Source organism: Perca flavescens, chromosome 1, assembly GCF_004354835.1.
Source record: "Perca flavescens isolate YP-PL-M2 chromosome 1, PFLA_1.0, whole genome shotgun sequence".
Classification (NCBI taxonomy): Eukaryota; Metazoa; Chordata; class Actinopteri; order Perciformes; family Percidae; genus Perca; species Perca flavescens.
This window is the reverse complement of record NC_041331.1, coordinates 17,284,615-17,312,335: the sequence shown is the minus strand read 5'-3', so window position 1 is coordinate 17,312,335 and position 27,721 is coordinate 17,284,615. Positions and strand designations below refer to the sequence as shown.

The 27,721-nt window shown below is 40.2% G+C and overlaps 1 protein-coding gene across 2 annotated transcripts; it reads right to left on the bottom strand.

Annotated features, from left to right (window-relative positions):
- Positions 1-285: 285 nt before the first annotated feature.
- Positions 286-27,173, bottom strand: LOC114556634 (immunoglobulin-like domain-containing receptor 2). Of its 2 annotated transcripts, XM_028579641.1 has the most exons (10): positions 27,003-27,173; positions 22,762-23,148; positions 14,718-14,837; positions 11,121-11,177; positions 8,237-8,383; positions 7,933-8,100; positions 7,301-7,429; positions 6,003-6,348; positions 4,380-5,115; positions 286-3,174 (listed from the first exon to the last, which is right to left on the bottom strand). In XM_028579641.1, the coding sequence occupies exons 1-10, from the start codon at positions 27,124-27,126 to the stop codon at positions 3,139-3,141; spliced, it is 2,250 nt and encodes a 749-aa protein (XP_028435442.1). In that variant the 5' UTR covers positions 27,127-27,173; the 3' UTR covers positions 286-3,138. The 2 variants fall into 2 exon arrangements, with proteins under 2 accessions (XP_028435442.1, XP_028435448.1); XM_028579647.1 differs by lacking the exon at positions 11,121-11,177.
- Between the last annotated feature and the right edge of the window lie 548 nt (positions 27,174-27,721).

Here is a 27,721-nt window from a genome sequence, read left to right as displayed (position 1 = left end):
GCCAATAACCGACAAGAAGGATTTGGGGGGTTAGTGCGCGGAAGCAGGGAAGGGAGGGGGATGGGACGGGAAGAGGAGGAGGGAAGGGTGAGCTAGCCTCGTTTTGTTTGACAATACTTCGAACGTCAACAAGAAGTGACGTCACCCAACATCACTTAGAGCACCTTTAAAGCCAAGCAGTTGAAAACATCCTAAAATAAAGAAGAACAAGGGTCAATAAAACCTGGGTTTCATTATTTCTGTTAGACTTATCTGCCGAGATGATGGAGAGATAAACACTGTTGGTCTTTATGTTTTATGTCTTTATTTATATAAATAAAGACTTTATGGACAAAAGTTGTAAGAAATAATTTGATGTGGCTGTCAAAACAACTGCGACGCAGATCTCTGTGGCTGAGCTGGCAGAAGTGATATATGAGTTTTGACGCAGCTGTGTCGTGAAGACAGGCAGTCTGTGATTACAACAATGAACAAAGACATGAGTCATACTCAATTACACATTGTCTCCTTAACAGAAAAGTAAAGAGTCATCACACACACACACACACACACACACACAGTTGTCAGTACCAGATATCAGAAAACATGAACTAAAACGAGTTTTAGAGATTTAGACTTTTTTCAAGAAGACTAAAATGGAGGCAGGAATAATAAAATACTGTTTGGTGTAATGGTAAATCAAAATAAGTAACAATCAGTCAGCTAATATGCGTTTTGTATATGCGTGCGACTGTTGACAACATATGAAGGTGCTGGTTTAGCTATTGAATCAGCAGTGATAAGAAAAGGCTGAATTACAGTTATCAAGTCAAAGCCACTTCATCTTATGTACACAGTCACACTGGAAGGCTTAAACAAACATAATCATTTACAAATTACATCAATCATATCACACCACACACATAAATAGGTCCGGTTTACATATAAAAATGTCTTCATACGGTAGTAAAAAAAACTTTTAAAAAGGACAGTGGCAGTTCAATACCTTTAACTTAAAGGTTTACAGAAAACAAACATTTCATAAGGTTTTAGTCAATTGCAGAAAGTAGTTACTTTGTGCAAACTCTAACATGTTAATATGTAGTAGACGATAAAAAGCTCCACTGATATACAAGGTGGAGAAAACATAACGTTACTGCTTCATGAATAAAGAAGTAACTAAATCACCACTGCCAATGTGTGGGTCACATTGGATCAGTATGCAGTATTAGTGCATAGCCTTATTAGTTTACTACTTTGTCAGTGTAGCTTTCTGTGTTTGGCATATACTGTATGTATATGCCAAACATGCCATATTCATGTCATGAATTTCAAAAGGATTCCCATTGACCTATCAAATACATTTGTGATTGGCACTCCTGCATTTTTAGCACACATTATTCAATATTTCAAAAGCTCTGTTTCCATCTTTTGTTGCTTTAAAAATGCCTAAAATATACAGTAATAAAAATGAAACTGATGAAGCTGAAAAATGTTGTTACATGGCATTGAACCAAACATTTGGATTAAGATTAAGTTACTTAAAGAAATGTGAATAGACTTTGTTAGCCACATGGGGCCTGTAGAAGATGTAAACACACTTGTATAAACAAAATTTAAAAAAACAAACAGTTATCACTTTATAAAGTTGTAATGGCGAACATTTTAGCAAACACTTTAGATATGCAGCAGATACAGAGCAACATTAGTATTCATTTGGAGTTGTGTTTGTGTGCACCTGATGAATATTAGTCCAATATTCACTCTCCTTTTAGCTTCGTTTAGCTGTTTTAGCTCTGTTGTAGTTTCTTGAAACAACTCCTGAGGGAAATATCTGGCTTTTTATGGCTGCTAAACACTACATTAGCCACCAGCTAGTTGCTAACTGTGTCAGTCTGCTGTTTGGTGCTGAAAAGGTAGAGTACAGTGGCTTTTTAAGAGCTTTTAATATTATTATATACTAAAAAACAGATGCCTGCTGATGCTGTAAACAGGGTTGAGAGCGGTGAAAGTGAATCAAAACAGTAAATGCGCAGCGTGCAAACCTCAAACGATGAGTTCAAAAACACTACGCGGCTCTGTAGAGTTGAGCAAAACTGCAGAGTCACTACAATTGACACCTTTCGCCTTACTGATCCATTGTCAATATACCCAGACCAGGTCAAACCTAGCATGTGACTCGATCATGTAACGGCCAATGTGGTAAATTGCGGCCAAAGTGTTATACAGATAGTCAGTGGTAGTGTCTATAATGTGAATCCTGGCTATTAAATGTTAATCTGCAAATGTCTGTAGTGCCGCAGTAATATTTGTTCTTAAAGTGACTGAAGTAGCATATCATATGATATGGTTAAGCTACGTTTGAGTCAATAATTGAGAAGTTTGCGCCTATTCGCAACGGCCAATGTGGAACTCCAACACTCGACCGATCGATAATGCAACTTCATCACTCACTCAGTACGTCAGTGACAAACTATTGCGTTTATAAAGCTGGCCTAACTTTGGCTTAATGCAGCTTTAGGAGTCCTTTTCCAGGAGGTGCTTACATTATTTTGTCACATACACATCATATCAACATTTGATAATGTTGGCTACTACTACGAGCTTTAGTTAACATTTAAAATCTCTTTGCAAATGCCGTCTGAATTAGTTAGCTTTAGTCCCTGAATATGTTGCTGAATGTCACAGTGTGTGTATTGTCATTCAGCTGAAGCTACAGTATGTTCTTTACAATAATGCTGTTGTCATATACCTCCTTTACTACAACTGTGCTTATTTAAAGCAGATATCTCATCAAGTGGAAATGAATGCACTCTTTGTACTGGAAGCGTAAAGCGTATAGGGATGAGGGGAGACGAAGAGTGTCCTGCTGGGAGGGACAGTCCAGGACATTGACCCAGTCACCATTAGTTCAGTGTTAGTCCAGCTGATGACAGTTCAACAGTAATGACTTCATCATTCATTGAACATCATCGTAGCAGGCAGGAACCCTAGTGACAGTCGCCATAGAAAAAGTGTGTCTGTTGTCCATTTCTGTGCTGATTCAGCTTTCCTTCACGGTCAGTTGCATATGTTTGATGTTGCATATAGTCATTTCTATCATCTTTCATCAGCTGACGTGCGGCTCCTCCATGCTCAGTCTGTGGGGCTTTCAGTCCATCAGACGATGAGGGAGTCCCGGCTGAGAAGAGTGCTCTGGTGAGGATAAAAAAAAAGTTTAAGTGATGAACACAATAGTAGCTTACACTAAAATACTCACATACGTTTAAAGTAGAATGCGGGAGTAAAGGATAGTGAACATTAGCCAAACAGGGTTATTATGGTGAACCTGGGACAAACTGCATTTCAACCTTTTTTCAAATTATTTAAAGATTTGATCGAAGCTCCTGAGAGCTGGTTCTGTCGAATGAATTTATCTTGTACAAGAATTCTTTGACGTTGAATACCTTTTTGACCCAGGTTTATCGGGGAGGAGACAACCAGTTATGATTGTTATGGAGAGTAGTTGGATACAGAGAGTATTCTACCTAGTTTTCATTGTAGTAGCATCTGAACCTGACCTGTCAAAGGTACAACAACAACAACAGCCTTAGAGCTGGGACCCCGTGTGGGGAAGACAACATAATGATAGGAGTTTAAAATATATAATCTTTTCTGCATATAGTTCCTAAACCCTCATAAAATTCTACCCCTGACACTGGGTCTTTTTTCCCAAAAGAACTATCGTACAGGAACTTAATGTTCGGACGAAACGCAGATTTTGGCCCCTGTGGAAACTAGAGGTGTGAATCTTCACTGATCTCCCGATTTGATTACGATAATAATGTCAGCGATTCAATTCGATATCTTGATGCATCACGATGTGTCAAGCAATTTTTCTATTAAAGCCATGTAGGATATTTAATTCATAGCTTTTCAAGCTTCAAAAACAAAACATTCTGCAGTGCTCTAATACTAAATAAATTGGATACATAAAACTACAGCACTGAGCACATGGCACTTCCTGAATGTCCAAAACATAACAGAATATGTAAACAGAAATGTTGTTAGGCCTACATTAAATTGTAAACTGAAATAATCGATTATGGCTCAGCCGATTACCGATGCAGCATCGTCCATGTCCACAATTCGATGCATCGATTATTTGACTAATTTCAACACCTCTAGTGGAAACGCCCTAGTAAACTCCCTTCAAAGCAGTGAAATCCAACATTGAGTGTTAAACACTTTGCTGTTAGCCTAGTGTTAAACTTTTTTTTTGTATCAATTACACATCAATAACTCGTTTTCAATTAACTAGAAAATATGCTACATGAGTTCTACTCGCTGCTGTTGATCTGCAGATTAGCGTTACGGGCACACGATGCTACCAATAGTTGATAGGCTTAGATGTTACTCACCACTTTGCGGGTCTTGTCTCTGGGCTCCTCTCTGCGACCGGCCAGGGAATGGCCAGGAGGTTGAGAGCCGCTAGTGTTTGCTGGGAGCGGCCGTGGAGATGGCCTGTCCGTCCTGCTTCGCTCTGTGTCTGAGCAGGGAGGAAGTGAATCCGCCTCAGGCCTGTTGCTGGGCGACCGGCTGCAGTGCCGACTCGATTCCCCGCTGCTTTTTTTCGAGCTGCCCTTAGAGGTTGTGTCTGAATCGCCCTCCCCCCGGGCCCCACTCTTCCCCTGGCTGACCCCTCGTAACTTGGCCTTGCGCTCCAGCAGGCTGGTCAGGAACGTGCCGTCGTAGTCCTTCTCTTGAGAAGAAGTCGACGGCGGACTGACCCTGGGGGGAGGTGGGGCAGGTCGCTCGCCGTCCCAAGTGCCCCTTCTCTTTTCGGGTGACTGAAGCGGGCCCATGTAATGTCCGTTATTCTTGTTTCTTCTGAGACGATCTTCGCGGTCGCTGTTGTCGCCGAGCTCATTTTCGTCATTGTGATAATGCTGAGGTGGACCATTGCGGTATGAAGGATACCGACTGAACTCCAGACGCTCCATCTCGTAGTCTCCCCTGTCCTCTTCCCTTTTCTCTTCCCCTCTGTCTCCTCTCTGCTTGTAAGAAGCAGCAAACTCCTCCAGCTCTTCTAGTGAGCCGGTTCGTCCGGCAGTGCGGTACGTCTTTCTCCGCAGATGTTCTGAACGAGGGTTCCACCTGCGGAACGCAACACAATGCCAAGAGGAGACAGACAGGGAGAGGGAGGGAGGGGACAAGGGAACAGGATGCAACAGAGAAGGTCAGGAGGATTGTGAGTATTGTGTATATTTATATATGCAGATATACAGAATCTGTTTGCATTCACAAGTCGCTGAGTTTACATGTGCTTAAGTAAATGAGTTACTGGCTTTCTCCAGTAAGCTGATTGGTCAAGGCGCTGACACACCAACACGATTATGGACCGTCGGACAGTCTGGCGAGGTCGGTGACTCGAGTCTGTTTGGTGTGTTCCGTGCAGTCGTCAGTCGGAGGAGCTGTCGGCGTTCATTTGGGCCGATTAGATTTGTTGAATCGGACTCAATGACCAATCTGATTGGTGGAGTGCTAACCCGGAAATGACGAGCGGGATGAGCGAGACGAACGCCTCTCAAAATCTGACAAAATTTTTTTAAACTGACCTTTGTCGATCTGAAATGAAGACAGATTCAGCAACTGTATGGCCTATTTCTCCCTTGAAAATGTTTTCAGAAACACGTTTCGGTGAACTATTTTCGTAAAATACGAGATCGTATTCCAAACGAGCCGCCATTATGGTCAGTTTGTTTTGAAATTCGGGAGAAGCCAGACCCATGTGACACGTTCGTCCAATCAGCTGCCGGTTTAAATATTTTGAGCGACAATACAGATTAGCGCCACCTGATGTTATGGAGACGTATTACGTCTCGCACATGCGCAGAACGTACGGGGAGGCAGTCAGTCCGACTGCCTTTTCTGCCGATGGTAGGCCGTCTTCTATAGCAGTTAAATTAGTAAGCCATGCTTCTAAAATAAAGTAAGAACCCAGGTCACATTAGTGCATGTAAACGCAAACAGACAGAGAGTACCTTTTGTGGTTGTCCTCGTCGCTGTGATTCTGCTGCCGTTGATTTCGGCCGGACCTGCGCAACTGGGACGAGGACGGAGGGTCATCGCTGTACCGCCGCGGAGGAAGGGGCTCATCCTGGCAGCGGCGAGGCTCTGAGTCGCGGTCATCGTGGTATCGTTGGGGTGAAGGGGGATTGTCACGGTAACGCTGCGGCTCTGGGCTGCGGTTGTCACGGTAGCGTTGGGGCTCAGGCTGAGGGTCATGGTCAGGGATGGCGGGCAGAGCTTTCCTCTGGACATTTCGGTATGTTTGGCGGAAGCTGGTTTCTCCCTCGTGGAGGGAGCTCAGCTCGGACAGGCTACAGGCTGGACAGGTCAAAATGAAGGAATGGATAAATGAATGAATGAATGAAAGAATGAATAAACTGAACATTTCTCTTTAAAATGCTCATATTATGCTTTTTGGCTTTTTCCCCTTTCCGTTATTGTGTTATATATATTTTTTTGTGCATGTTATAGGTTTACGAAGTGAAAAAGCCCAAAGTCGACCCCAAAGGGACTTACCATCTCCTACAGAAAACAGTGTTCACAAACTGCTCCAAACAGCTCTATTGTCGTCCAGCCTTTACTTCCGTAACGAACGTGCGTCACTTTGTAACACCCGTTATAATGCTCGCCTAGCTGGTAGCGGGGCACGCCCTACTCTGCTTTTAGTAGTCCTTACCTAGCTACTGCACATGTGCGACTCCCAACAAAGATGAGGAAATAGAAGTGCAATGCCTCACTCTGTAGCTAAAACAGAGAGCTCAACACACAGGGTGAAAAGAGGAGCTGTAGCAATGTGCAGTACAACAAAAATATGGTGTTTTTTGAAAATTAAACCATGTAAACCTATTCTGGTATAACCTCTAAATACAATTATGAACCTGAAGATGAGCATAATATGAGCACTTTAAGGTAGCAGAGTATTTAAGAGAAACAGTTATAAGAAAGACTGCAGAAGAAGAAAGTCAGAGTCGATGTCTGTAAGCAATTACATTAATTGTTGGAGAGAGAATCGTAAAAACACATTCTTTCAGGTGAGTAGGCATGCACAGCTGCTACTATGCACATCTGAACTACAGGGAATTCAATACGCAGAATGCTTGTGCAGAGAGGCAAGCCAAGACACACTCAAAAGGATAAAAAGCCCGAATAGAAACTACCAACAGTATAGATAGTGCGGCATGCATTGTCTGTTGAGGGCATCAACATGCAATAGAAGATGTGGACAGCATTTTCAGAGAGTAAACCCACAGGATGAGTTTATGGAGCTTACACTGGTGGCTGATTGACCTGGCAGGGTTGAAGTGAGCCAGTTGTTTCTCTACAAACTGGAGCACCCTGAGAGAGTCCTGATCCTGAGATGAAGGAGCGCGGTAGGGAACCCCTACAGCATGCATTGGCACTGTGGATACACACTTGACCCATCAGCATGGAAACGTTTTGTCTTTGTGTGTTTGCTCATTGTGGATCGAGGACCATTAGTAGTGCATTTTCTCATTTTCTATTTTCACTACCTTATTGTGTTACTATTGTTTCTTGCCAAAATTGCAGAATTAAATAGTTGCGCTTGCATTCACGTGAGAACACACACATCAATTTACAGCATTCCCAAAATAAAATAACCGACAGAAACAATTACATTTCTCACAGAACTTTTTTGAATGTTGTACTTAAATATCTGACACAAAGGCACGATTTTCAAAAGAAGCTTATCTTGTAGATTATTCAACGCCCAGCAAATGCAATATTAAAAAATTTAAAAATATTTTTTGCAAAAGCAGAATAAACTCTGGGGATGAGTATATATATATATATATATATATATAAAAACACAACAACAACACTGATATGGTCAGTAATTCTAAAAACACAGATTCACTTGCTTGAAAAAGAGTAAGACCTCACCTGCTGTGAGTATGCTGCCATCTGAAGGGGGGAGGGAAGACATCTTGTCCACCAGAGATGGGGGTGCGATGGGAACCATCGTCGGAACACCAGTGACAAAGTATGGAGGGTAGGCAGGTGTCTGAGGGGTGGAGGTGCCCGTCTTTATACCCTTACCTGCCTCATAAACTACAAAAGCAACACACAATCCAATTCCAACTTTCCAGAAAAACACATTTTCAATAGTCAGTCAGTGTTCTGAGCAATAACTTTTGTTGCGTGTGTGTGTGTGTGTGTGTGTGTGTGTGTGTGTGTTCATACTCACGGTGTCTCGGGCAGCAGCATGTGTCGGGACAGCACCAGCAGCTGATGTAGCAGCAGCAGGAGTGAGGACAACACTGACACCAACAAACCCCGACCAACAGCAGGAATAAGACACTGCCCAGTGCCACCGCCGACACAAACACCCACTCTGAAAGTACACACAGCACCAAATCCTGCATTTAGATAAGTACCAACGCATAAATGATTAAGTTAGAGAGAAACCGTTTGATTTGATCAGATCACTGTGTACTCTACTATACTAAAATGGTTGTTTTCTCATCAAACAATGGTGCAGCAGAACCAGAGATATCGTCTTTTTGTCTTGCTTGGCTTCTACATGACCCACGATGCAACTCTACCGCTGACAGTTTGGTCAGAGATTTATGTGTCATGCTAATAGCAGCCAATGTAGCCTCGAGCTGAACTGAAGAAACGGCTACAGAGGACGGGTAAGGTCACTTCTTTCTAACTCCACTCGTAGTCTTCAGCTGACTCAAGTGACATCACTTGAGGCAATTTATCAGATTTCACACAGCTCCCTCTGGAGCAACAAAAGGCTTTACTACTTTTTCACATATGCAGTAGTACTCCTCAAGAACTCTAAATGGTTTATAATCAGTGGTTTCACTTTAAATCTGTATTTTAGAAGTATTTTACCGCTTTCCCTCTGTACAGTATGCCTCCATGTGTACACTGACTGTAACCCAATACTGTAAACTATTTTAACCTTATTTTGAGAATGTCCCATGTTTAAATTTAATGTAAACTTAAAAATGCCAAAATGTATACTAAAATTGTTGGATTTTTGAGTACCCTGTTGATGAACTCAATGGCCCCAAAATACATTGTTGAACACAAATGAAGAACCAATTCATAGTTACAAAAATGGGCATAAAGGTAGTAGTAGTTGCAAATAATTAGTCAATAAAAAAATTATATATACACTAGGGATTAGTTAATTGATTAAAAAGTGACTTAATTAAAATTTAGACAACCAATGAACTGTTGAAGGGCTGTGGATTTGTAGAATATAAGAGCAACTGGTAATTAGGAAGTAAAAATGTTTGATTGAATGTTTTGATTTTCCTTTTGTTGTGAGAACCTTAAATGTATTTAATGTCAACAGAAACATGTATTCTTAAGCAACCTTTTTACAATCTCTCAAACTTCACTATTTAGCATGGGAGCTACACACTATTTAACATGTCATTACGTGTTACATTAAGTTTATACCAAGAGAGAAATCCCCAAACCCCCGGCTGACAGTGTGACCAGTTTATTAATAACTGTAATAACCAGAGATGATAACCAAGACATTAACCAAGATTGTATCCAAATAAAAAGAAGAAATATTTGAACATATGTTTTCATGCGTGCATGTAATCTGCTTGAAGCACTGATTAAATGGTTTAATTTCTTCCTTAATGTGATGTATTGGATGTTGGGATGGGACATACCACAGTGAGAAATGATTCCTGTAGAACTATGAAACATCAGCTAAGAGAGAGAAGGCTGAATTGTTAAAAAAAACATGTCTTCTATCGACTTTTTAATTTTAATCTTTTAGTTTTCCAGAGAGTGAATGTTTTTCTTGGGACGTAACAAATCCGAACAAATTCAATCTTAACCAGAATGAGTCAGAACTAAAGAAATAAGATGGTTTAACACTGAGTATTTGTGCTCAAGTGAGTGATACAGCAAGTACAACAGATAAACAACATGTATCTGTCTACAGGGACAAAGCAAAGCAAAGCAAAGGCAAGGAGAGGGCAGATAAGGAAATCTTAACAATGTAAAACCAAGGACGGTGTCTCTCTAAAAACACACACAGGAAACCAGACTTTGCTACAGGAAGGAAATGGACAGTTTACGCTGCTCTGTACGACACACACACACACACACACACACACACACACACACACACACACACACACACACACACACACACACACACACACACACACACACACACACACACACACACACACACACACACACAGGTTTGTAGCACTATCTTTGTGGGGACCCATCATTGACATAATGCATTCCCTAGCCCCTTACTCTAACCTTAACCATCACAACTAAATGCCTAACTTTAACCCTTACACTAACCAACCATAACCATAACCTAATTTTATCCCTAATCCTAAAACCAAGTCTTAACCCTCAAACAGCCCTTTAAAGTTGTGAGATCCAGTATTTTGGCCCCACAAAGCTGTCAGGACCTCACAAGTATACTGGACTCCCGGTTTTTGGACCCCACGAATATAGTTATACAAGAACACACACACACACACACACACACACACACACACACACACGACTGAAGCTAACACAGTGCATTTTAGACATTTCAGAGCACAGTGGGAGTTGATGTGGATAACAACACATACTAATAACACCAGAGATAAGCCTGCAGTAACCATACTAGCTGAGTGATTCATACCATGTCATTTTGGGAGCTACATCCACAGAATTCATCTATTCATTCATCACCTCCCCACAAACCCTGTGATAATTAACTGTGTATTACAGGAATTTGATGTGACATAAACAAACTCACTCCCTCTGGATCACTGTGTTTTTTTACTGGGTAGTGTCCAAATGATGAGGGACGACATGCTAACCACAACCATAAATAACTGTAATGACCATAATAGCTGGGTTTTTTTTTCAGCACAGCTCATCGTAGTGGGAGTGAGATCTTATCTAAAGGGCTGTGGGATAAAAACGCCTCTCAACCGGTTGCATTATTTACTCATCCCATCTCAAGGAATTCTCCCTGCCACCTTCCAAATGGTTCCCACATCCATTGTTAGAGCGGTGAGTAGGGTTAGTATGAATGGAAGGAACCAGGTGAGGGGGAGGTCACATTATGCCCCTACCTGGCATAATCTTCATATCAAAGTCTGGCAGGAGATCTTCAGGCACACCTGAGAAACCTGCAGAGAGACAGAGCAGAGGTGACAACAAGGCGCGGAGAAGAGGAGAGGAGAGGGAATGGGGTTGATATAAAGGATTGATTCAAAGAAAGTTGTTGCAGCGGCAGCAGCAGCAGCATGCATGATGAGAGAAGCAGGACAGAACAGACAGAGAGCGATACAGGGAAAAAAAAAAAAAGAGTGCCAGCTCAACAGCAGCATGCACCAAAGGACAATCTGGTCTTGTTCCTAAAAGTCTCCATATCACAGCAACTGATAAGCAGGTTGATCATCTGATTGCTGATATCAAAAGCTGTGAGGTCATCGGTCTGGTAAGAAGACAGACTGGAACGTGGATCATTCTCATGACATACAGTATAGGCAGAAGCTGTGAGTAATGTCACATGCAAAAATCACAGGTAGGAACATTCTTCACGTCCAGAGCCAGGAAAACAGACTGCAGAGAAACATTTTGTTTCTGAAACAGTTTATTTGTCTTTGTCTCTCTGTTATCTATCCAGTGAAGAGAGTAAGTGGCCCAGGGATGAGCCCTGGAGCTCCATAAGTCCATTACTTCTCTTGATAATAAGCTCTCTCCAATTTAACAAAAATCATCCTGCTGAATAATTCAGGAAAAGTTGCTGTAGACACCTGAAGTTGCACGCCACCTCCGTGTAGTTAAATGTGTTCTTTCCTCATGCTGAAACACGTTCCTGCGCTTTTCCGTCGATATTCTGAAATTATACATGTTGCTACTCTTTACAGAAACGTCGGTGGAGGGAAAGATAGATTACTTCCACACATACATATGTTTCAGGGAAAGAAAGGAGAAACGTGAACACCAGATATAAAACCCAAGTCCTTAAAAACCATCACCACCTGTCAATTGTTGATCCTGGTATTTTGCTAGTGTTATGTCTTTCTCTTAAAAATGTTCTATTTAAAAACAGCTCTAAGGGACTCCACACAAGGTCAGCAGATGTCTGAATGAAACATTTACATGATAGATGCAGTAAGGGGGGGGCGAGTGTAACAAGTGTGTTTTGTTTGGGTTGAAGCTTTGTGAAAAGTGAAAAAGCCAGTATAGGTGAGTGTGATGTGAGCTGAGCAGATGCTGGGGTTTTACTGTTGATAGTGTGATTATGGCAGAGAGGAGGAGTGTTGAGCACCCGAAAGAAGGACTGGAGAAACATATCTTGGCCTGACTCCGGCTGACATACCTCACTTTGTATCTTTCTGGAAGGCTAAACGTGTTCTTTGCTGAATTTGAAAACAGAAAGAACCCTGTTAAGTTCATCGAGAAGCCGCTGAATCACCACATTAATTCAAAAACAACTAGGTGCTGGAATTTGCATTGTGTGCATTTAAGGCTCCTCTAATTTTGTTAAATTTGTTGTTGTTATGAAGCTCAGCGCAGATTCTTTCAGGAAGACTTCTAATTACTGCAATCACCGCTATCTCTCCCTAAATCTTTTCAGCTGTTAAGAGGTGTTCACTCTTCAGTAAACCAATCAGAATTGGCCACAAATTCATGATCCAATCCCAGCGTGACATCCTGCTTGAAATGTCTCTCTCCTTGCTATCAGCTGGCTTCTCAGGCAAACGTGCAACCCTCCTCCTCCCCCCCTTCCACCTCCGGGCGTTATCATCCACTTCAACCTGAGTCCCTTTCCGGCGGACGGGTCCTTTCGTTCGGCCTCCTGGTTCCCTCTCCGCCATCACCAGTGTTTAAGCTCCATCGGGGGGGGAGAATATGTTTCTCTACCCCTTTAAATATTTTAATAATGGAGTCTAATCCCCAAAGACTTTGTACATTTCATGTACATTTCATATTATGCCTATCTACAATAAATATTTGCATATCTGCAACAAAGTCTCTCCTGATTGAAATGTGTTTTTTCTCCATTCTGCTCAAACAAGTAAGGCAGCTTACTTGCGGAGTTCCCACTCACACGTGAATTTGCCTGCAGGCCGGTGATTCACCGGAGATTTACTTTCAAATATTTTGGGTTTGCTGGTTTTTCTCTATATGGTTACACAGGCGGGTGGTATTTGTACACTGCCACGCATACTCCTGCTATGGAAATTAATTGTAAAGAGACGGTCAGCCTATATGTTGGTAGTGCTCTACAGAGAGGGCGTATACTCAAAAAATAAAACACACACACACACAGATTAAAACCATACCAAGGGAGAACAGAGGGAAGCAGAATTCTTCAGCTGAACTGAATTCTCAGTCGACCAGTCGAGTGTTTCACATGGTGTCATCACCCCTCCATCTTTTGTATCATTGTGCTCTGCTGTCCCTCCTACACATCATTAAATCTTCCCTCCCTTCTTTGCTGTGAAGTCATTTACACAAAAAGACAAACCCCCCCCAGCCTCATCCATTCACAGAGGCCCTAACTGTTGTTATGGAAACACAAGTGCCTCACATGCCATATTAGCTACACGCAGACCAGAAAATACAACTTTTTTCACTGTTGTAGATTTAGGGTCTCTTATACCAGGTTACAGACTGCAAAGGGCAACTCATGCAGGAAAATCATGCCATCTTCTGCCATCATCATTTGCCTGTAGCATTATATATATATACACACACACATATACTGCATATTATCGTACCAGGGCCGTACCCACATTTAACCGGATTCAGTATTCACTCAAGTCTTTGCAAACTGTAAAAGCGTATTGCCCATTAATTCTGTGTGTATGTGCGTGTCTTTTGTGCATACGCATAAGTCTCTGAGTGCCAGCCAAACAAAAGTTCAGCCTCAGAGTGAATTAGAGCACCAAGAGCCACAGAGCTTCTCAGCAGTTGCTATGGTAACATTTGTAACTGATCACGGACAAGTACACTGTCACTGTAAAGACACAACACACTGCAGATAATTAAACAACATGGGACACGCAGATTCTAAGCGCACACACACACGCACGCTCACACACACACACACACACACACACTTAAGTGGCATTTCATTTCTGCAGCAACTAAGTTTCAAAACCTTGTAGTAATAGAGCTACAGTATGAGTTAATGCAGTTGCTTTGGTTACAGATTAGGCAAAACTGGAGAAGTGCCACTGCTAGTTGTAAATCAGCTCATTAATGAGCTTGTATTGTGCTGCCTGTATAGGTCAGCTTATACAGTAAAGGCCGTGTTATGTAACAGCAGCTCGTAGAAAAATTCTATTTATTTTTGTGTCTACGAGTACCGTAATTACATATGACTGCTCAGAGATACTGCAGCGTGTGGTCTGCCAGTCTAATCACATCTAAGAAACAAGGTGATGGGACACTAGAATAGAAAATAGAATCTATGACTCAATAAGCCATTGTTTCAAAGGGTAGACCATGTAAGTTTGCAGGTTTAAAGTTCCACAATGATGAACACATTGTTGAATTTGAAAGCCGTTGAACTTTAATGGATGTCAATGAGACATACAGTAGAGGCGATATTCACAGAGAAGGTTGTGTGTGATCAAGCTTAGGCTTATATTTTTAATTTCAAAACTAGAATCCTTTACAATAGACATGTTAGGAAAGTAATGGCAGCTTACCAAGAACCAGCAGCTCCACAGAGGCTTCGTTCTGTCCTTCTAAATCATCAGCTATAACCACTTTACAGATGTAAACTCCACTGTCTCCCCATTGGACCTCTCCTATGCGCAGGTCTGCCTCTGCATGAGAAAAAGGGAAGAGGTTAAAAATGACAAAATACTCCTAAATCATTTAAAAACATTTTAAATGTCTGAGCATCTTTGGCAAAAAAAAAATAAAAACAAAAAAAATGTCTTTGAGGATGAACTAAGTTTACTCATATTCAGATTGTAACAACTTTTAAAAGTTGAAAATGTAACATGCATAGGTTAACTAAAAGATTTGAAAGTATTTAGATTAAATAGGAAAACCCTGTTTAAACATGTAGGCTATGCATTTGTGAAGCACAATGCCTCACTGTCCTTTGTTAGGTCCTAAGTACGTCTTACGCGTAATGTATGTTTAATGTTAAATTTATTTTAAATGTAAAATAACATTTGTACCCATTGATTTTCCTCTGTTATCCTAAAAATAATAATGCCTCACTGTTTCAAGCTGCTGGGGGTGAAAATAAATGAAGGTCATCATGATTTCAATTAATTAATTATTATGCTGCCAGCACAGCCGCCACTCTTCTGGGAAGATTTTCCACAAGGTTTTGGAACCTGGCCGCAGGGATTTATTCCCTTTCAGGAACTAGAACACTTGTGAGGTCCAACTCTGACATTGGGCGATAAGGTCCCCGGAGTTTCTATTCATTACATTACATTACATGTCATTTAGCTGACGCTTTTATCCAAAGCGACTTACAATTGCTATATACTGTATGTCAGAGCTTGCACGCCTCTGGATCAACTAGTGGTTAAGTGTCTTGCTCAGGGACACATTGGTTGATGTAACGCAGTGGGAATCGAATCCTGGTCTCCCACACCAAAGGCATGTGTCATATCCACTGCGCCATATCCACTGATCCATCACCACCCATCCTATTCCTCCCAAAGGTGTTAGATGGGAGTGAGGATAGGGATCTGTGTAGACCAGTCAAGTTCTTCCACCACAAACTCAGAAAAACTAAGGAGGCTAAGGTCCTTCAAGGAGGATGTTTTATGAGTCTGTGGTGGCTAGGGCTCTCCTGTATGCTGTTGCATGCTGGGGCAGCAGGCGGAGAGTGGCTGACACCAACAGACTCAACAAACTAATACAGAAGGCCAGTGATGTTGTTGGTATGGACCTAATCTGACTTGTAACATAATCTCACTTACTTCTACTTAATGTTTTTATTTATGTCTGTAAATCCTTAACATTTTTTAAGTTTTTATTTATGTCTTATTGTAGATATGTTACTGTATACACTTATTGACTTGCTTTTTTCTTACTCTTATTTTACCTTAAATGTGACTGTGAGCAACTGGAACTATATAATTTCCCTGAGGGATCAATAAAATATTCTGATTGTGATTCTGAAAATGTATTATGTACATGTATGATAGCTCAAGATAATGCATATAGCATTTATATATTTAAAAAAAAATGTTTTTCTAATCATGGAAGCAAAGATTCCAACAAAGTGCTATTTCATAAGACTGAATAGGCCATAAAAACAATTCCAATATAGTTTGGCCCAAGAATCCAACACACAAGACAATACTGGGCCATACTGACTTATTGTAAGGGGGTCAGACATGTAAATACAGCACACAGGAAACAGGGTTGAATAATTCACTTCCTTTTCCTGTCAGCCAAGGGAGGGGGAGGGGAGACAGGCTGACCAGACCACACCAGTGTGACCGGTCTCTCCTTTAACACAGTAACACCTCCACTCATTCAACATACAATGTTAAAGTGTTTATTTCACACACTGCAACCACATGCAAGGCAGATGGACTGCCACCTTTTAAAAGGACCAGAAGTGCAGGTCAGTGTGTTGGTTTGTCTGTGTTAGCCATGTGATTAACAGAACAGCCCCTGTCCAGTGCATGCTGGGACAGACTCCAGCCTTGCTGTGACCCTGAATAGGATTACATGAGTCTGGATCACTGGGCGTCTCTAAAGGCAACATTGTTAAACTTTTTACTTTTCTGTCCATTTACAACATTGCTGCGCTGACCTGTTTCAGGACAGGAGGCGGAGTGGGACAGAAAAAGAGAAATGACAAAGTGAAGGAAAAAAAAGCCCTACACTGAGAGAAATGAGTGTGTGGATGGTGGGATGTGGAGAGATCTAGAGAGTGAAAATAAAAGTGGGACATTGATGTACATCAGAGGGACGGAGTGAGAGGTCAGGATGAATGAGAGCACAGCATGAAAACCATTTCTTTTGTCTGTGTTTCTGGCTGGTGAAGAGAAGGTCGATTCTTCAACCAGAGTTAGAGCTCAATAAATCTGAGGCCTGCAAACAGGGCTACCTCTCTGTCTTCACCAAGCGCACGCACGCACGCACGCACGCACGCACGCACGCACGCACGCACGCACACACACAGATGACATAATGGTTAATTTGTTGTAAACTAGTGCACTATTTTTTTAAACCACTGCCTTTAATAGCATGAGACATTTGCTTTCAGTTACTTGAGCTAATAGTCAGATTATTTTACATCATCAATGCTTAAAACTCATGCACAATCATGCATGACTGCAGGAAACACCCACTAATATTCAGAACATTGTTATTCCTGAGGCTGCATGAGAGGTGGGGCTCTGGTAACTACATGGAAACAGACCAAATTATGCCTGTTTCTTGTAAAGTAGCATTACAGAAGGCTGTAGCCTTGCGCTGAAGTCCTGTGGGAATTCAGTTGTAGCAGGAAAAGGTAAACAGCAGTGTGCAGATCGGAGCGTAGTGTGTGAAGAGTGAAGAGCGGAGGTGTTCACAAGGGAAGAAGCTTGGGGTAACGTAACTATGGAGCTAGAGCTAGCCTTCAGTAACGCTATTATACTGTACAAGAAACAGGCATCATTTGGTCTGTTTCCATGTAGTTACCAGAGCCCCTAGTACCTATTTTTGAGGGGGGAATAAACTTCAAAATTTCGCTGCGAAAGCATGAACTGTCCTCTGGAGGACCTCCACCAGACCAGCGGGCGCCTGTGGATTGTTGTCGGCGCGGCAGGCGAGGGAGGCGGGGAGGAAGTAGAAGCTGGATGCCGGTCAGGGCTGCTAGCCTGGCTATGGGAACTACCACACAATTCGCCACTGCAGAGACTCATATTCACCAACAACAGCACACAAAATGGATATATATGCTACAAATACACATGGAACTGCTGCGTGATGATTATTACCGGAGCTTGGCTGAACACACTCATCCCAGACGGCAGCTAGCAGCTAAGAGGTTAGGTGAATTTAAACAATAGCTAAGTTGCTAAATGCATCTTGTTGTCATGTAAGGGCCCTGTTCATGTTGCATAGACATTTTAATTGCATTTTCTGTCTGTTAAGAGGCACAAAGGTACTCTTTATCTTAGTAAAGAGTGGGAGCTCTCAGCATTAGCTGCAGCAGCTCCGTGTTGCTAGCTCCGATTCGGCTCGTTTTTTTTTGCTATCGGCAGTACTCATATACATATAGCAATCAAGATTAACGGAAAACTTGCCCGGAGTTCTCCTTTGACTCAATATCTTGATCAAAGAAATTGTAAGCATTTACCAATGTGCTCTAAGCAATGTCACGCGTTTTTTAGGCTACAACATTTTTTGTCATATACAGCAACATGTTCTCGCTATATGCTAGCTGCCTGACCCCTGAACACACTGTCAAAAAAACACAGTCTCAGTAGACAGCCCAGGCTCCACAAACGGCAACAAAAACAAACTGGCCAACCTGCACCACGAAACTTAACAGAGTTCCATCCAATAACCGACAAGAAGGATTTGGGGGTGGGGGTTGTGGGATTAGTGCATTCATGAAGCACGGAAGGAAGGAGGGAGGGGCGAGCTAGCCTCCGTTTTGTTTGACAATACTTCGAACGTCAACAAGAAAAGACGTCACCCAAAATCGCTTAGAGCACCTTTAATATATTCATGGCCATGTGGGGGATAGGGCTGCACAATTAATCGCAATTGTATCGAAATCGCAATATGGACTAGTGCAATATCCAAATCGCATAGGGGCGCAATATTTGTTAATGGCAAAATATGTGTCAAACCATTCTGAATGAAGTATTGTGGTGCTGCAGAGATGTCCCGGCCTACAAATCGTATCCTACACACTAAAGAAAAAAATCTTTGTTTGGTACAGATCCTCGCAAAAAAAAAAAAAAAAAAAAAAAATCACACTATAATCATTTTAATTTCTTATTAAACTTTAACTTCTTTATTTTTCAATGAAAATGAGAATGATACAAAAACGATAATTCCCTCCAATATCGTGAATCATATGGCAATCGCAATATGTGTCAAAATAATCGCAATTTGATATTTTCATCATATCATGCAGCCCTAGAGGAGGAGCGCCCCTATCTGCTGACCCAGGAAACAGAGTGCTGCCAATACTTTCTGAAGCCAATAATGATATTGTCATAGGACAGTTTGAAAAATGTGAATTCTGCATTTGAAAAATAAACTTGTTATTGCTAACTGGTAGGCAAAACATGTAATGGTGACACCGTTTTTAAAATGACTTCAAACATATTATCAGGTGTTTTTTTTCAGTGTTACATATCAGCCAACATATGTGTCAATACCAGTATATCTGAGATGGTACAATGTCAGAAAATCTTATATATAAAACATATTTACAAACTTCAGTTTTATAATCTACAGTACATTCTTAAATTATGTCTGAATGCGTAACTCCATTTTATGATTATCGAGATAAATTTGGCAATGCCTTTACTGTGCAATGAGCATTTGGGCATTTTCTACTTCTAACACGTTCCAGGCTTCACACACGCGGTTGATTAGTGATTTCTGACTGGATGGATGGTGAGTTTTGCCTTCTTTTTTCTCTGAGGATCAAACTCCCCTTCTCTAACATCTAACACCTAGCTATTGTCTTTTCATGCCAAACTGTAGAACTAGAAAACAACTGTTAGTAGTGGGTATGTACTTGTTATTTTTGTGTTATGTAACCTGATTGTTCTGAAAAAGTTTAAAAGGTTTCAGTAAAGCTGCCTCCGTCTCTCACCCTTCTCTACATGTGTGCAGAATCTCTGACTTCACGTTGGGCATTTAATCAGGAATCTGTGTGAAGGATGGGCCAATGCTCTGATATATGGCTTTTGATCAAACTTGCCAGGCTTGGCTGTAGAAGAAATAAGAACATTAGTTTGGATCAATATGTTACAAAATAACCAGAAAGGCTGCCATTTTCTTTAAAGTAAACTGGACACTAAAAAAAACCAGAACCAAAAAAATGCTTTGAGTTGCTTCCATAGTGCTGCTCTACTGTATATGGGTCAAAGACATGGCATGTCAATTATGGTGTCCAAAGCATATTCATAATGCAAAAGAAAAATATACATTTTAAAAAACTACATTATACTACTCAACTCTCCCCTCTTTACTCACTTTTATAGGTATTTATTGCAAACAAATAAAATTCAAAGAGCGATTGAGCTCAGAAGTACAAAACTGTCCCTCCTGGGTAACATCCGGGCTTAAAATCTAAGTATAAAAATGTGACAAAAATGTCAAAAATAATAGGCGCATTATCTACTTTGGCATAATTGTGTTGATGTTTGCAGTGATACCTACAAATATAGTAACAATCCTACCCATATTTAAAATGTTACTCAAGAAATACTTTTGTCTTTACTTTTGGATTTCCCTAATGTCCTGGGTAACAGACCTTAAAAATCCATAAATTACCCATAATGCAATTGCATAGTCATGAAATTACATCATAAAGGAGATTTGAGGACCCCAAAACATCTGGAGTTTAGGAATTCTCTCTTAAAAAAGTTTTTATTTTGCTTTTTTAGGTCACTGGTGCACTATGTCCAAAAGTTATGTGTCCTTCTGGATAACGCTAATAAACATATTTGATGTTTTGATATTTAAAAAATGCCTATTTAATGTGAAATATGTCATTAATGTTTTAAAGGCTAAGATATATTTTAGCTGAGTATGCAATGTTTGACAGAGTTTTGGTGGGAAAATCATGTTTCTGTCCTTCCTGGATAACGAAGATCTTCTGTTACCCAGTGTCAGGGAATGACCAGGAGACCGACTGCAGTAGTGAAGCAGATCTTTATTAACTATGATCCAACAGAGAGCAGGAAGCACCAGGCAGGAATCCGGTAGCTGAGTAGGCAGGTTTAGAGCAGCAGCAGACAACAGGATACAAGGTACTGGTAAGCTAACTTGGATAGACTAGGCATAACGTGTGTGAGTCAGAGCGTCAAGCAGAAACGAGACTAGACAAGGTGTATGTGTGTCTGTGTTGCTTATGTAGGTGGTTGATGATTAGCTGCAGGTGGTGAACTGAGGATGTGGCTTGATGAGGTGCAGGTGTGTGTAATTAGGACTGAGGGGACTGGGAGCGTCTGATCTGCGTGAGTGACGAGGAGTATGAATCAGTGGGAGGAGTGTGTGCTGGAGAGTGAGAGAGAGAGGAGTGAGTGCTGGTGACGGTGGGACCCTGACACCCAGGACATGTCCTCTGTTATCCAGATTGGACATGTTAATGAAACTAGTTTTTTATTAGTATTTATCACTTTTCAAGCATAGTGTTGATAATGTTAGATTATATGAATACAATAATATGTATTTCTTTAATCTTTTATGCCATTTTTGCATTATGTCATTCCTTGCTAACGGTATGTCATCCTGAGTAACAATGACACAGTCAAGTAATTTAACACAGATTTTCATGGTATTTCACAGTCATGTTTTCCTTTTTGTTGAGTATACAATAAAAATCTGATAACCTTTATTGTAAAGCATTTTAAGAAATCTTTCATAATTTTTCTGTTTTTGGCATGGAATATTGTTTGACCAAAATCCAACGACGAGCCCATTTAATTATAAATACCCAAATATATCATATAAATTGTGTTACAAATGTAGTTTCTTTGAACAGTGCATGTTTGGTTAGCTGTAACTATGGATATGCCTAAACATTTATATGCTAAAAAGGTAGACATTTAAATATTTTTTTAAATCCATTCCCGTTACCCAGGAAGGACATTTTTCATGGAATAAATCACAATTCATCACAAAAAAATTAAACTGCATTTCTAAATTAAATTCCTGTTGTTGAGATGTATATAGAACACTCCAATAAAAATAGAAAGTGCTTCAGTTGGCATTTTTTGACACTTTCATTTATTTTCAAATTTGAAATCCTTATTTGTCTTTGACCCATATTTATATTTTTTATGTCTTTAATAACTTGTGTCTTTGCTGTTTTTATCTATTGTGTATTTTACTACATTATTCTGCTCTTATGAAGCACATTGTGATACACTGAATGAAAAACTGATCATATCTGTCTGGCTGTTTAAGCCATCACATGTCTACAGTATTTAGCTTCAATAATTCTCCACCACAACTTTTAAACTGCAAGCAGATGAACTGAAAATCAATCTAAAGCTGGGGAGGTAAAATTCATCCTATAGCACAAATAATGTGACAGCTGAACACAGCTGAATAACAAAAACAAAGAAAGACTTAAGATCGTTTTCAGCATGGGCATCAGAGAAACTAGGGCTGGGCGATATGGAGAAAATCAGATATCACAATATTTTTGACCAAATACCTCAATATCGATATTGCAGTGATATTCTAGGGTTGACAATTGGTGCTTTAACAAAATATCTTCACACTTAGATTTTTTTTTTAGATTTTATGATTTAATGTGGACATAGTGTCTAAGTGGGGAAAAGGCAAATAACAGAACAGCTAGAACAGTCTGGTAAGTTCAGAAAAGTATATCACTTTTCAAAAAGTAATGTTCCTGGTTTTTGAAAACCAGGAAAAGACAAAACTTATGTCCTATTACGATATCACAATATCCAAAATCTAAGACGATTTCTATTCTCATATCACGATATCGATATAATATCGATATATTGCCCAGCCCTAAGAGAAACTGAACCAGAGGTGCAAGCAGCACTACATAAGACTTACTGTTGATGATGGAGATGTCTCTGCTCTTGTAGTACTCTGACAGTGTGATTGAGGAACCAGACATGGAGGCCACAGTTCGGACCGTCCGGCTGCTGTCAGAGCAGTCAAGGTAGCTCGCTGTCATCCCCGTCTCATACCCTCCACCGGCTCCTCTGGTTCCACCCGTTAGCCCACCTCCTCCCTGGCCTCCGCTCATGCTGTCTGGGAAGTTGAACGAATCCCGCGTGCGGTCCTGACAGTACGACTTGTAGACCCATTGCACCACGGGGACCTGGGTGGACACGCTGTTGTACTGACACGGCAGAACCACCGACTGGAACAGCACAGCATACCTCTTCTCATCTCTCACAAACACATGAACCCCCGAGCAGCGGGGAAGGAGGACATCTGTGGGAGAGTAAGGAGGTAATGAAGGATCAATCAAGTGTGAAGGAAGAAAGGGTTATAACAAGTATGTCTGGATAATCATTGCATTCATTATGTTCTATCTGCGTCAATAATCACTCTCCTTCGCAGAGTCATGAGCCAGATCTGAATATACAGACATCTTAGATGTCTATTGCAAAAAAGTCCATAAATCTGATTAGATATACTAAAAAAAACAATAAAAAAAAACATTTCTTATAACTCCAGAACTTGCCTGTGAATTATCACATTTTTAAGTTTTTTTTCAGTATCAATGTACTCCAGTAATAGTTGTCTGCACATCCACGGCGTATCCAACATACTTGTAATGGTGTCAATTTGTGGGGCTTATACAAACACAACACAGATCTGGCAGCCACACCAGATTTGAATAATAACTGGGTATGTGTAATAAAGGGGATTTAAGGACTACCACAGCAGACAGCAACACACAATGATTCAGATGCTGAGTCGAGGTTTAAGGAGAGACCTATTCCTGTTGGCTCACCCTAAAAATACCTGACAAATCACACACTACCGTCATTGCGTCACGGAAAGCTTGCCCTCTCTTTTCGTAAACGAGATTCAGTAGAGTAGAAGTATGTCAGGATAAACACTACCTAGAAATACTTGCATGTTATTATTTTACTTTTGGTGGGAATGAAATTAATCGTCGTGCAGTTTGGCATGATAAGTGTAAGAAAACAAGGCTGTGTGTTGTTGAGACTGTTTGAGTCGCATCTGCTCGGTGAAATCTGACCGTGAGCTGAGTTGACTCTGGGTCACATGATGACCAGGAGCTCAAAGCTCGGCGGTTCAACAGCAACACCCGCTAGAGAGATGACCATGTGAGAAAAACACAGACCCAGCCAGAAAACATCTGTGCATGCTGCTACTGCTGCTGCTGCTGCTGCTGTGTGCGTGTGTGTGTGTGTGTGTGTGTGTGTGTGTGTGTGTGTGTGTGTGTGTGTGTGTGTGTGTGTGTGTGTGTGTGTGTGTGTGTGTGTGTGTGTGTGTGTGTGTGTGTGTGTGTGTGTGTGTTTCTCAGGCTAAGCAGTGGGAGGTGTGACTGAACTGGACCACTGAACAGGGATGAGGTGATGGATTAGAGGGGGGCCGGCCTGTTGAAAGAGTTTTGTTTTCTTTCTGTTACTAAGAGTGAACCTAGCCAAACACCCACGCCTCGTTCCAAAGAACTGATACATTTCATCAAACATACTAACAAGCTACATTAAGCACAGGGATATGTTTACCAAGAGTATTAGTTCTTGGCTGTTTACAGACCTTGACAAGGATGTACCAGGGTTCATATGCATTTGTAATACTTTTCCATGACTTTTTCATGACTTTTCCATGTCTTTTTGGCAAATTTCCATTACTATGTAGGCTATTCCTGAAAATGTCAGTTGACATTAGACAATAAGAATAAAAATCAGTGTTAAAGTTTACCCTCAAAGGTTTAACAATAAAATGAATAACAATTTATGTGTTAGTGGGATACGTAATATCACGCCCCGAATAGAACGTTGAGGTTAAGACGACATGAAATACATTTATTAATCACATATTATTATACTGTGATAAAAATAAATTCCATGACTTTTCCAAAACTTTCTGTGTCTTTTTATGTTTGCAAAACCTTTCCAGGCCTGGAATTTGCATTTTTCAAATTCCATAACTTTTCCAGTTTTTTTCAAAACGTATGAACCCTGATGTACATGCTGACAATTTTTCTAATAAAAAAAACATCCAAGGCCTAAACGTAGTTACTAACTGGTGCTGAAACAATTTGTCAGTTGATCAACAGAATGTTAATCAACAACAACCTCTTTGAACAACCAATTGATTGATTGTTAAAGTAATTTATCAAGCAAAAATGCCAAACATTAGCTGGTTCTACCTTATCAGATGTAAGGATACGCTACTTTCCTCGGTTTTCTTTAGTTGTTTATTTGACTTTTGCTCTTGGTCAGACAAAACCAGCAATTTGAAGGGCTTTTTTTCAATATTTTAGATTTTAGATAATTTAGATAATTTATTGATTATTATTAGAAATTATATTGTACACCCTAATTCAATAATGAAAATAGTCATTAGTTGTAGCCAGGCAGCCCTATAACTAACGGAATTACTGGTACAGTTGAACCCAAACTGTAAGATCAAAAACCAAACATTTCTGAACTCTCTTTACACGTAACCTCCATGTGATCATAAACAAAGCAATCCATGTCATAACTAAACATGATGAACGCACAGTTCAACTGATAAAACATCAAAACAGTGAATCAGATGGACCATGAATGTCCCCCTCAAGTTGTTAGCTGATTCAGTAGGCTACTGTGAGGTCAGCTTACAATGTGTAAATTTCAAAAATCAAACTAAACTGTCAAATGTGATGGTTTTCGTTTTAAACCTTTGGACACTATTGTTCACATTCATTTCATCAAGTATGTATTCTGTAAGTGTGCCATTAAAGGCTTCTGTGAGTCATCTGAAGCCAATTTGGTTTTAAAGTTTGGCTGGAGTGGTGTACGTTTTTTTTTTGGGGGGTGAGCAATTCAGACCAAGACGAATCAAGCTGTCTTAAAACACAAATTCCTCAGGGAGAATATTTCTCTGACTTCTGAGAACTAGAACAAAAAAAAGCCAGGAGGTTGGTCTTCCTGGGATCACAGGCGGAGGGCGATCCAGGCTTTATTAGTTTTCTGAGGAAGCCACCTCTAGAGCAGAAAATGAAAGTAGCAGGAGGAGAAGGGCAAAGACAGTTACTGTTAAAATATTGGACACAGGAGCCTTTTGAGTGTAGTATTATCGTATTATCGTATTTGTCTGCTTTAACGTGGGGAGAATCATTTCCTAAATCCTTTACAGATAAAAATCTGTATGCATGCTGTTTCACTTTTTTGTCATTACATTGGCTTTTGCTTTGAATAGAGATAGACATGTTATCTGCCTTTAATAAAGCATTTTTGTTCAATCCTCTCGTTGCTCCTTGCCGCTTTGATATTGGCAAATGAGCTGCTTTCTTCTGTTGGAAAAGTTTAGACCCACAATTGCTGCCTGCGGTCATATTTTATATTGTTTCTTCATTAGCTTTAGGCTATTTGATTATAGTAATAATAAGCTGGGGCCAGTAAATGCTAGCCATTTTTGCATTAAAAATACTTAAATTAATTATCATAAACAAAAGTGTCGCAGATTCCTTGTTTGTTGATCAAACTAATTGATTATTCAAAGAAATCACACATTCATTGATTCACACTGTTTTGTGGTAATGTACAGTGGTACAATGTATACTGGTGTGTGTGTGTGTGTGTGTATATATATATATATATATATATATATATATATATATATATATATATATATATATATATATATATATAATTATTTTTTTTAGGTATTCTGTAAAACTAACTAAATAAAGTGGTAAACTGTCATTTCTGTCAGAAGTTAGCTAGACCTCCTAATCCACAACCCCTAAAGCCTCTGGTCGGATCATTCACACATGACTCGACTGCAGCACTGCTGGCATACCAGACCACCACAGAGCACCAAGTACTTTAATACTTTTCTGTGTAAAATATTGAAGCTTTGGCAGAATAGAAAGGACCTTAATGTGCTAAGGAAGAATAACTAACGCTCGGTTTATATAACTTCATAAAGTTTGAATCCAAATGCTCAATTCAACTGTAAAAGGTTTAATCATTAAAATGTTAGCTTAGTTAAAGGGACGATAGCATTAATGTTAACGTTACTTACAAACTTAAATCTGAGTTAAACAACCCATGGTTACACCACATAGTTGACTCCATCTGTTCCCCTGTTCATCTTACCTGTCAAACAAACGATTAAAATCCACCATTTCGGCAGCAAAAGCATTTTCCAAGTCCTGCAGGTGAAGTTCATAAAAGTTTTCTGATGAACGTCTAACGTTACTTGTTTTCCCTTTAGTCTCATCCCTGGACGATGTTCCAGGCTCACACACGGACAGTTACTAACTGAAAGATAACGGGACCAGCGTCAAGCTTGTCAAAATAAAACTCAGGATTTCCGGCAAAGGCTTTCAGAATAAAAGCTTTGTTGACACAAGCATTAAATGAGAACATTTGTGTGTGAAGTTATGTATTCAAGTAACGAAGTGTAGGTTTTGATATAGCCCTACTAATATAATTTTACCTATACACACAAGTCAAAATGTTACTGTTAGTGCAACAAAACATGCAAATAGTAATAAACAAAAACAATAAAAAATGAAATAAAAAACAAATAATAGTGAGAATAATAACAATAAATAAAATAGGCCACCTGCGAAATTATTTTAATTTTGTTTAAGTTTTTTTAGCGTTACACTATCATTGCACTCGCCAGGAGGTGCAGACTGACATATCTGTGTGACACAATAGCCTACTGGAAGCCACATAGAGGAAGACTCAGTGATAGTCTAGTTGGAATATCCCGGTGCTGCTGTACTAAATGCTTGCAGCATATGTTTTGATAAGGCTTGCCGATTAAATAAGTGGGGAAGTGTACGTTTTCTCAGTCTGAATGGGGA

Bases quoted from the DNA above. Each gene is read 5' to 3' on its own strand.
- LOC114556634 (XM_028579641.1), bottom strand. From the start codon at position 27,126: ATGAGACTAAAGGGAAAACAAGTAACGTTAGACGTTCATCAGAAAACT. The intron at 11,178-14,717 runs GTAAGCTGCCAT...GTCTCTCTGCAG, and splicing joins TGTGGAGCTGCTGGTTCTTG to GTTTCTCAGGTGTGCCTGAA. The intron at 7,430-7,932 runs GTGAGGTCTTAC...GTGTATCCACAG, and splicing joins TGGCAGCATACTCACAGCAG to TGCCAATGCATGCTGTAGGG.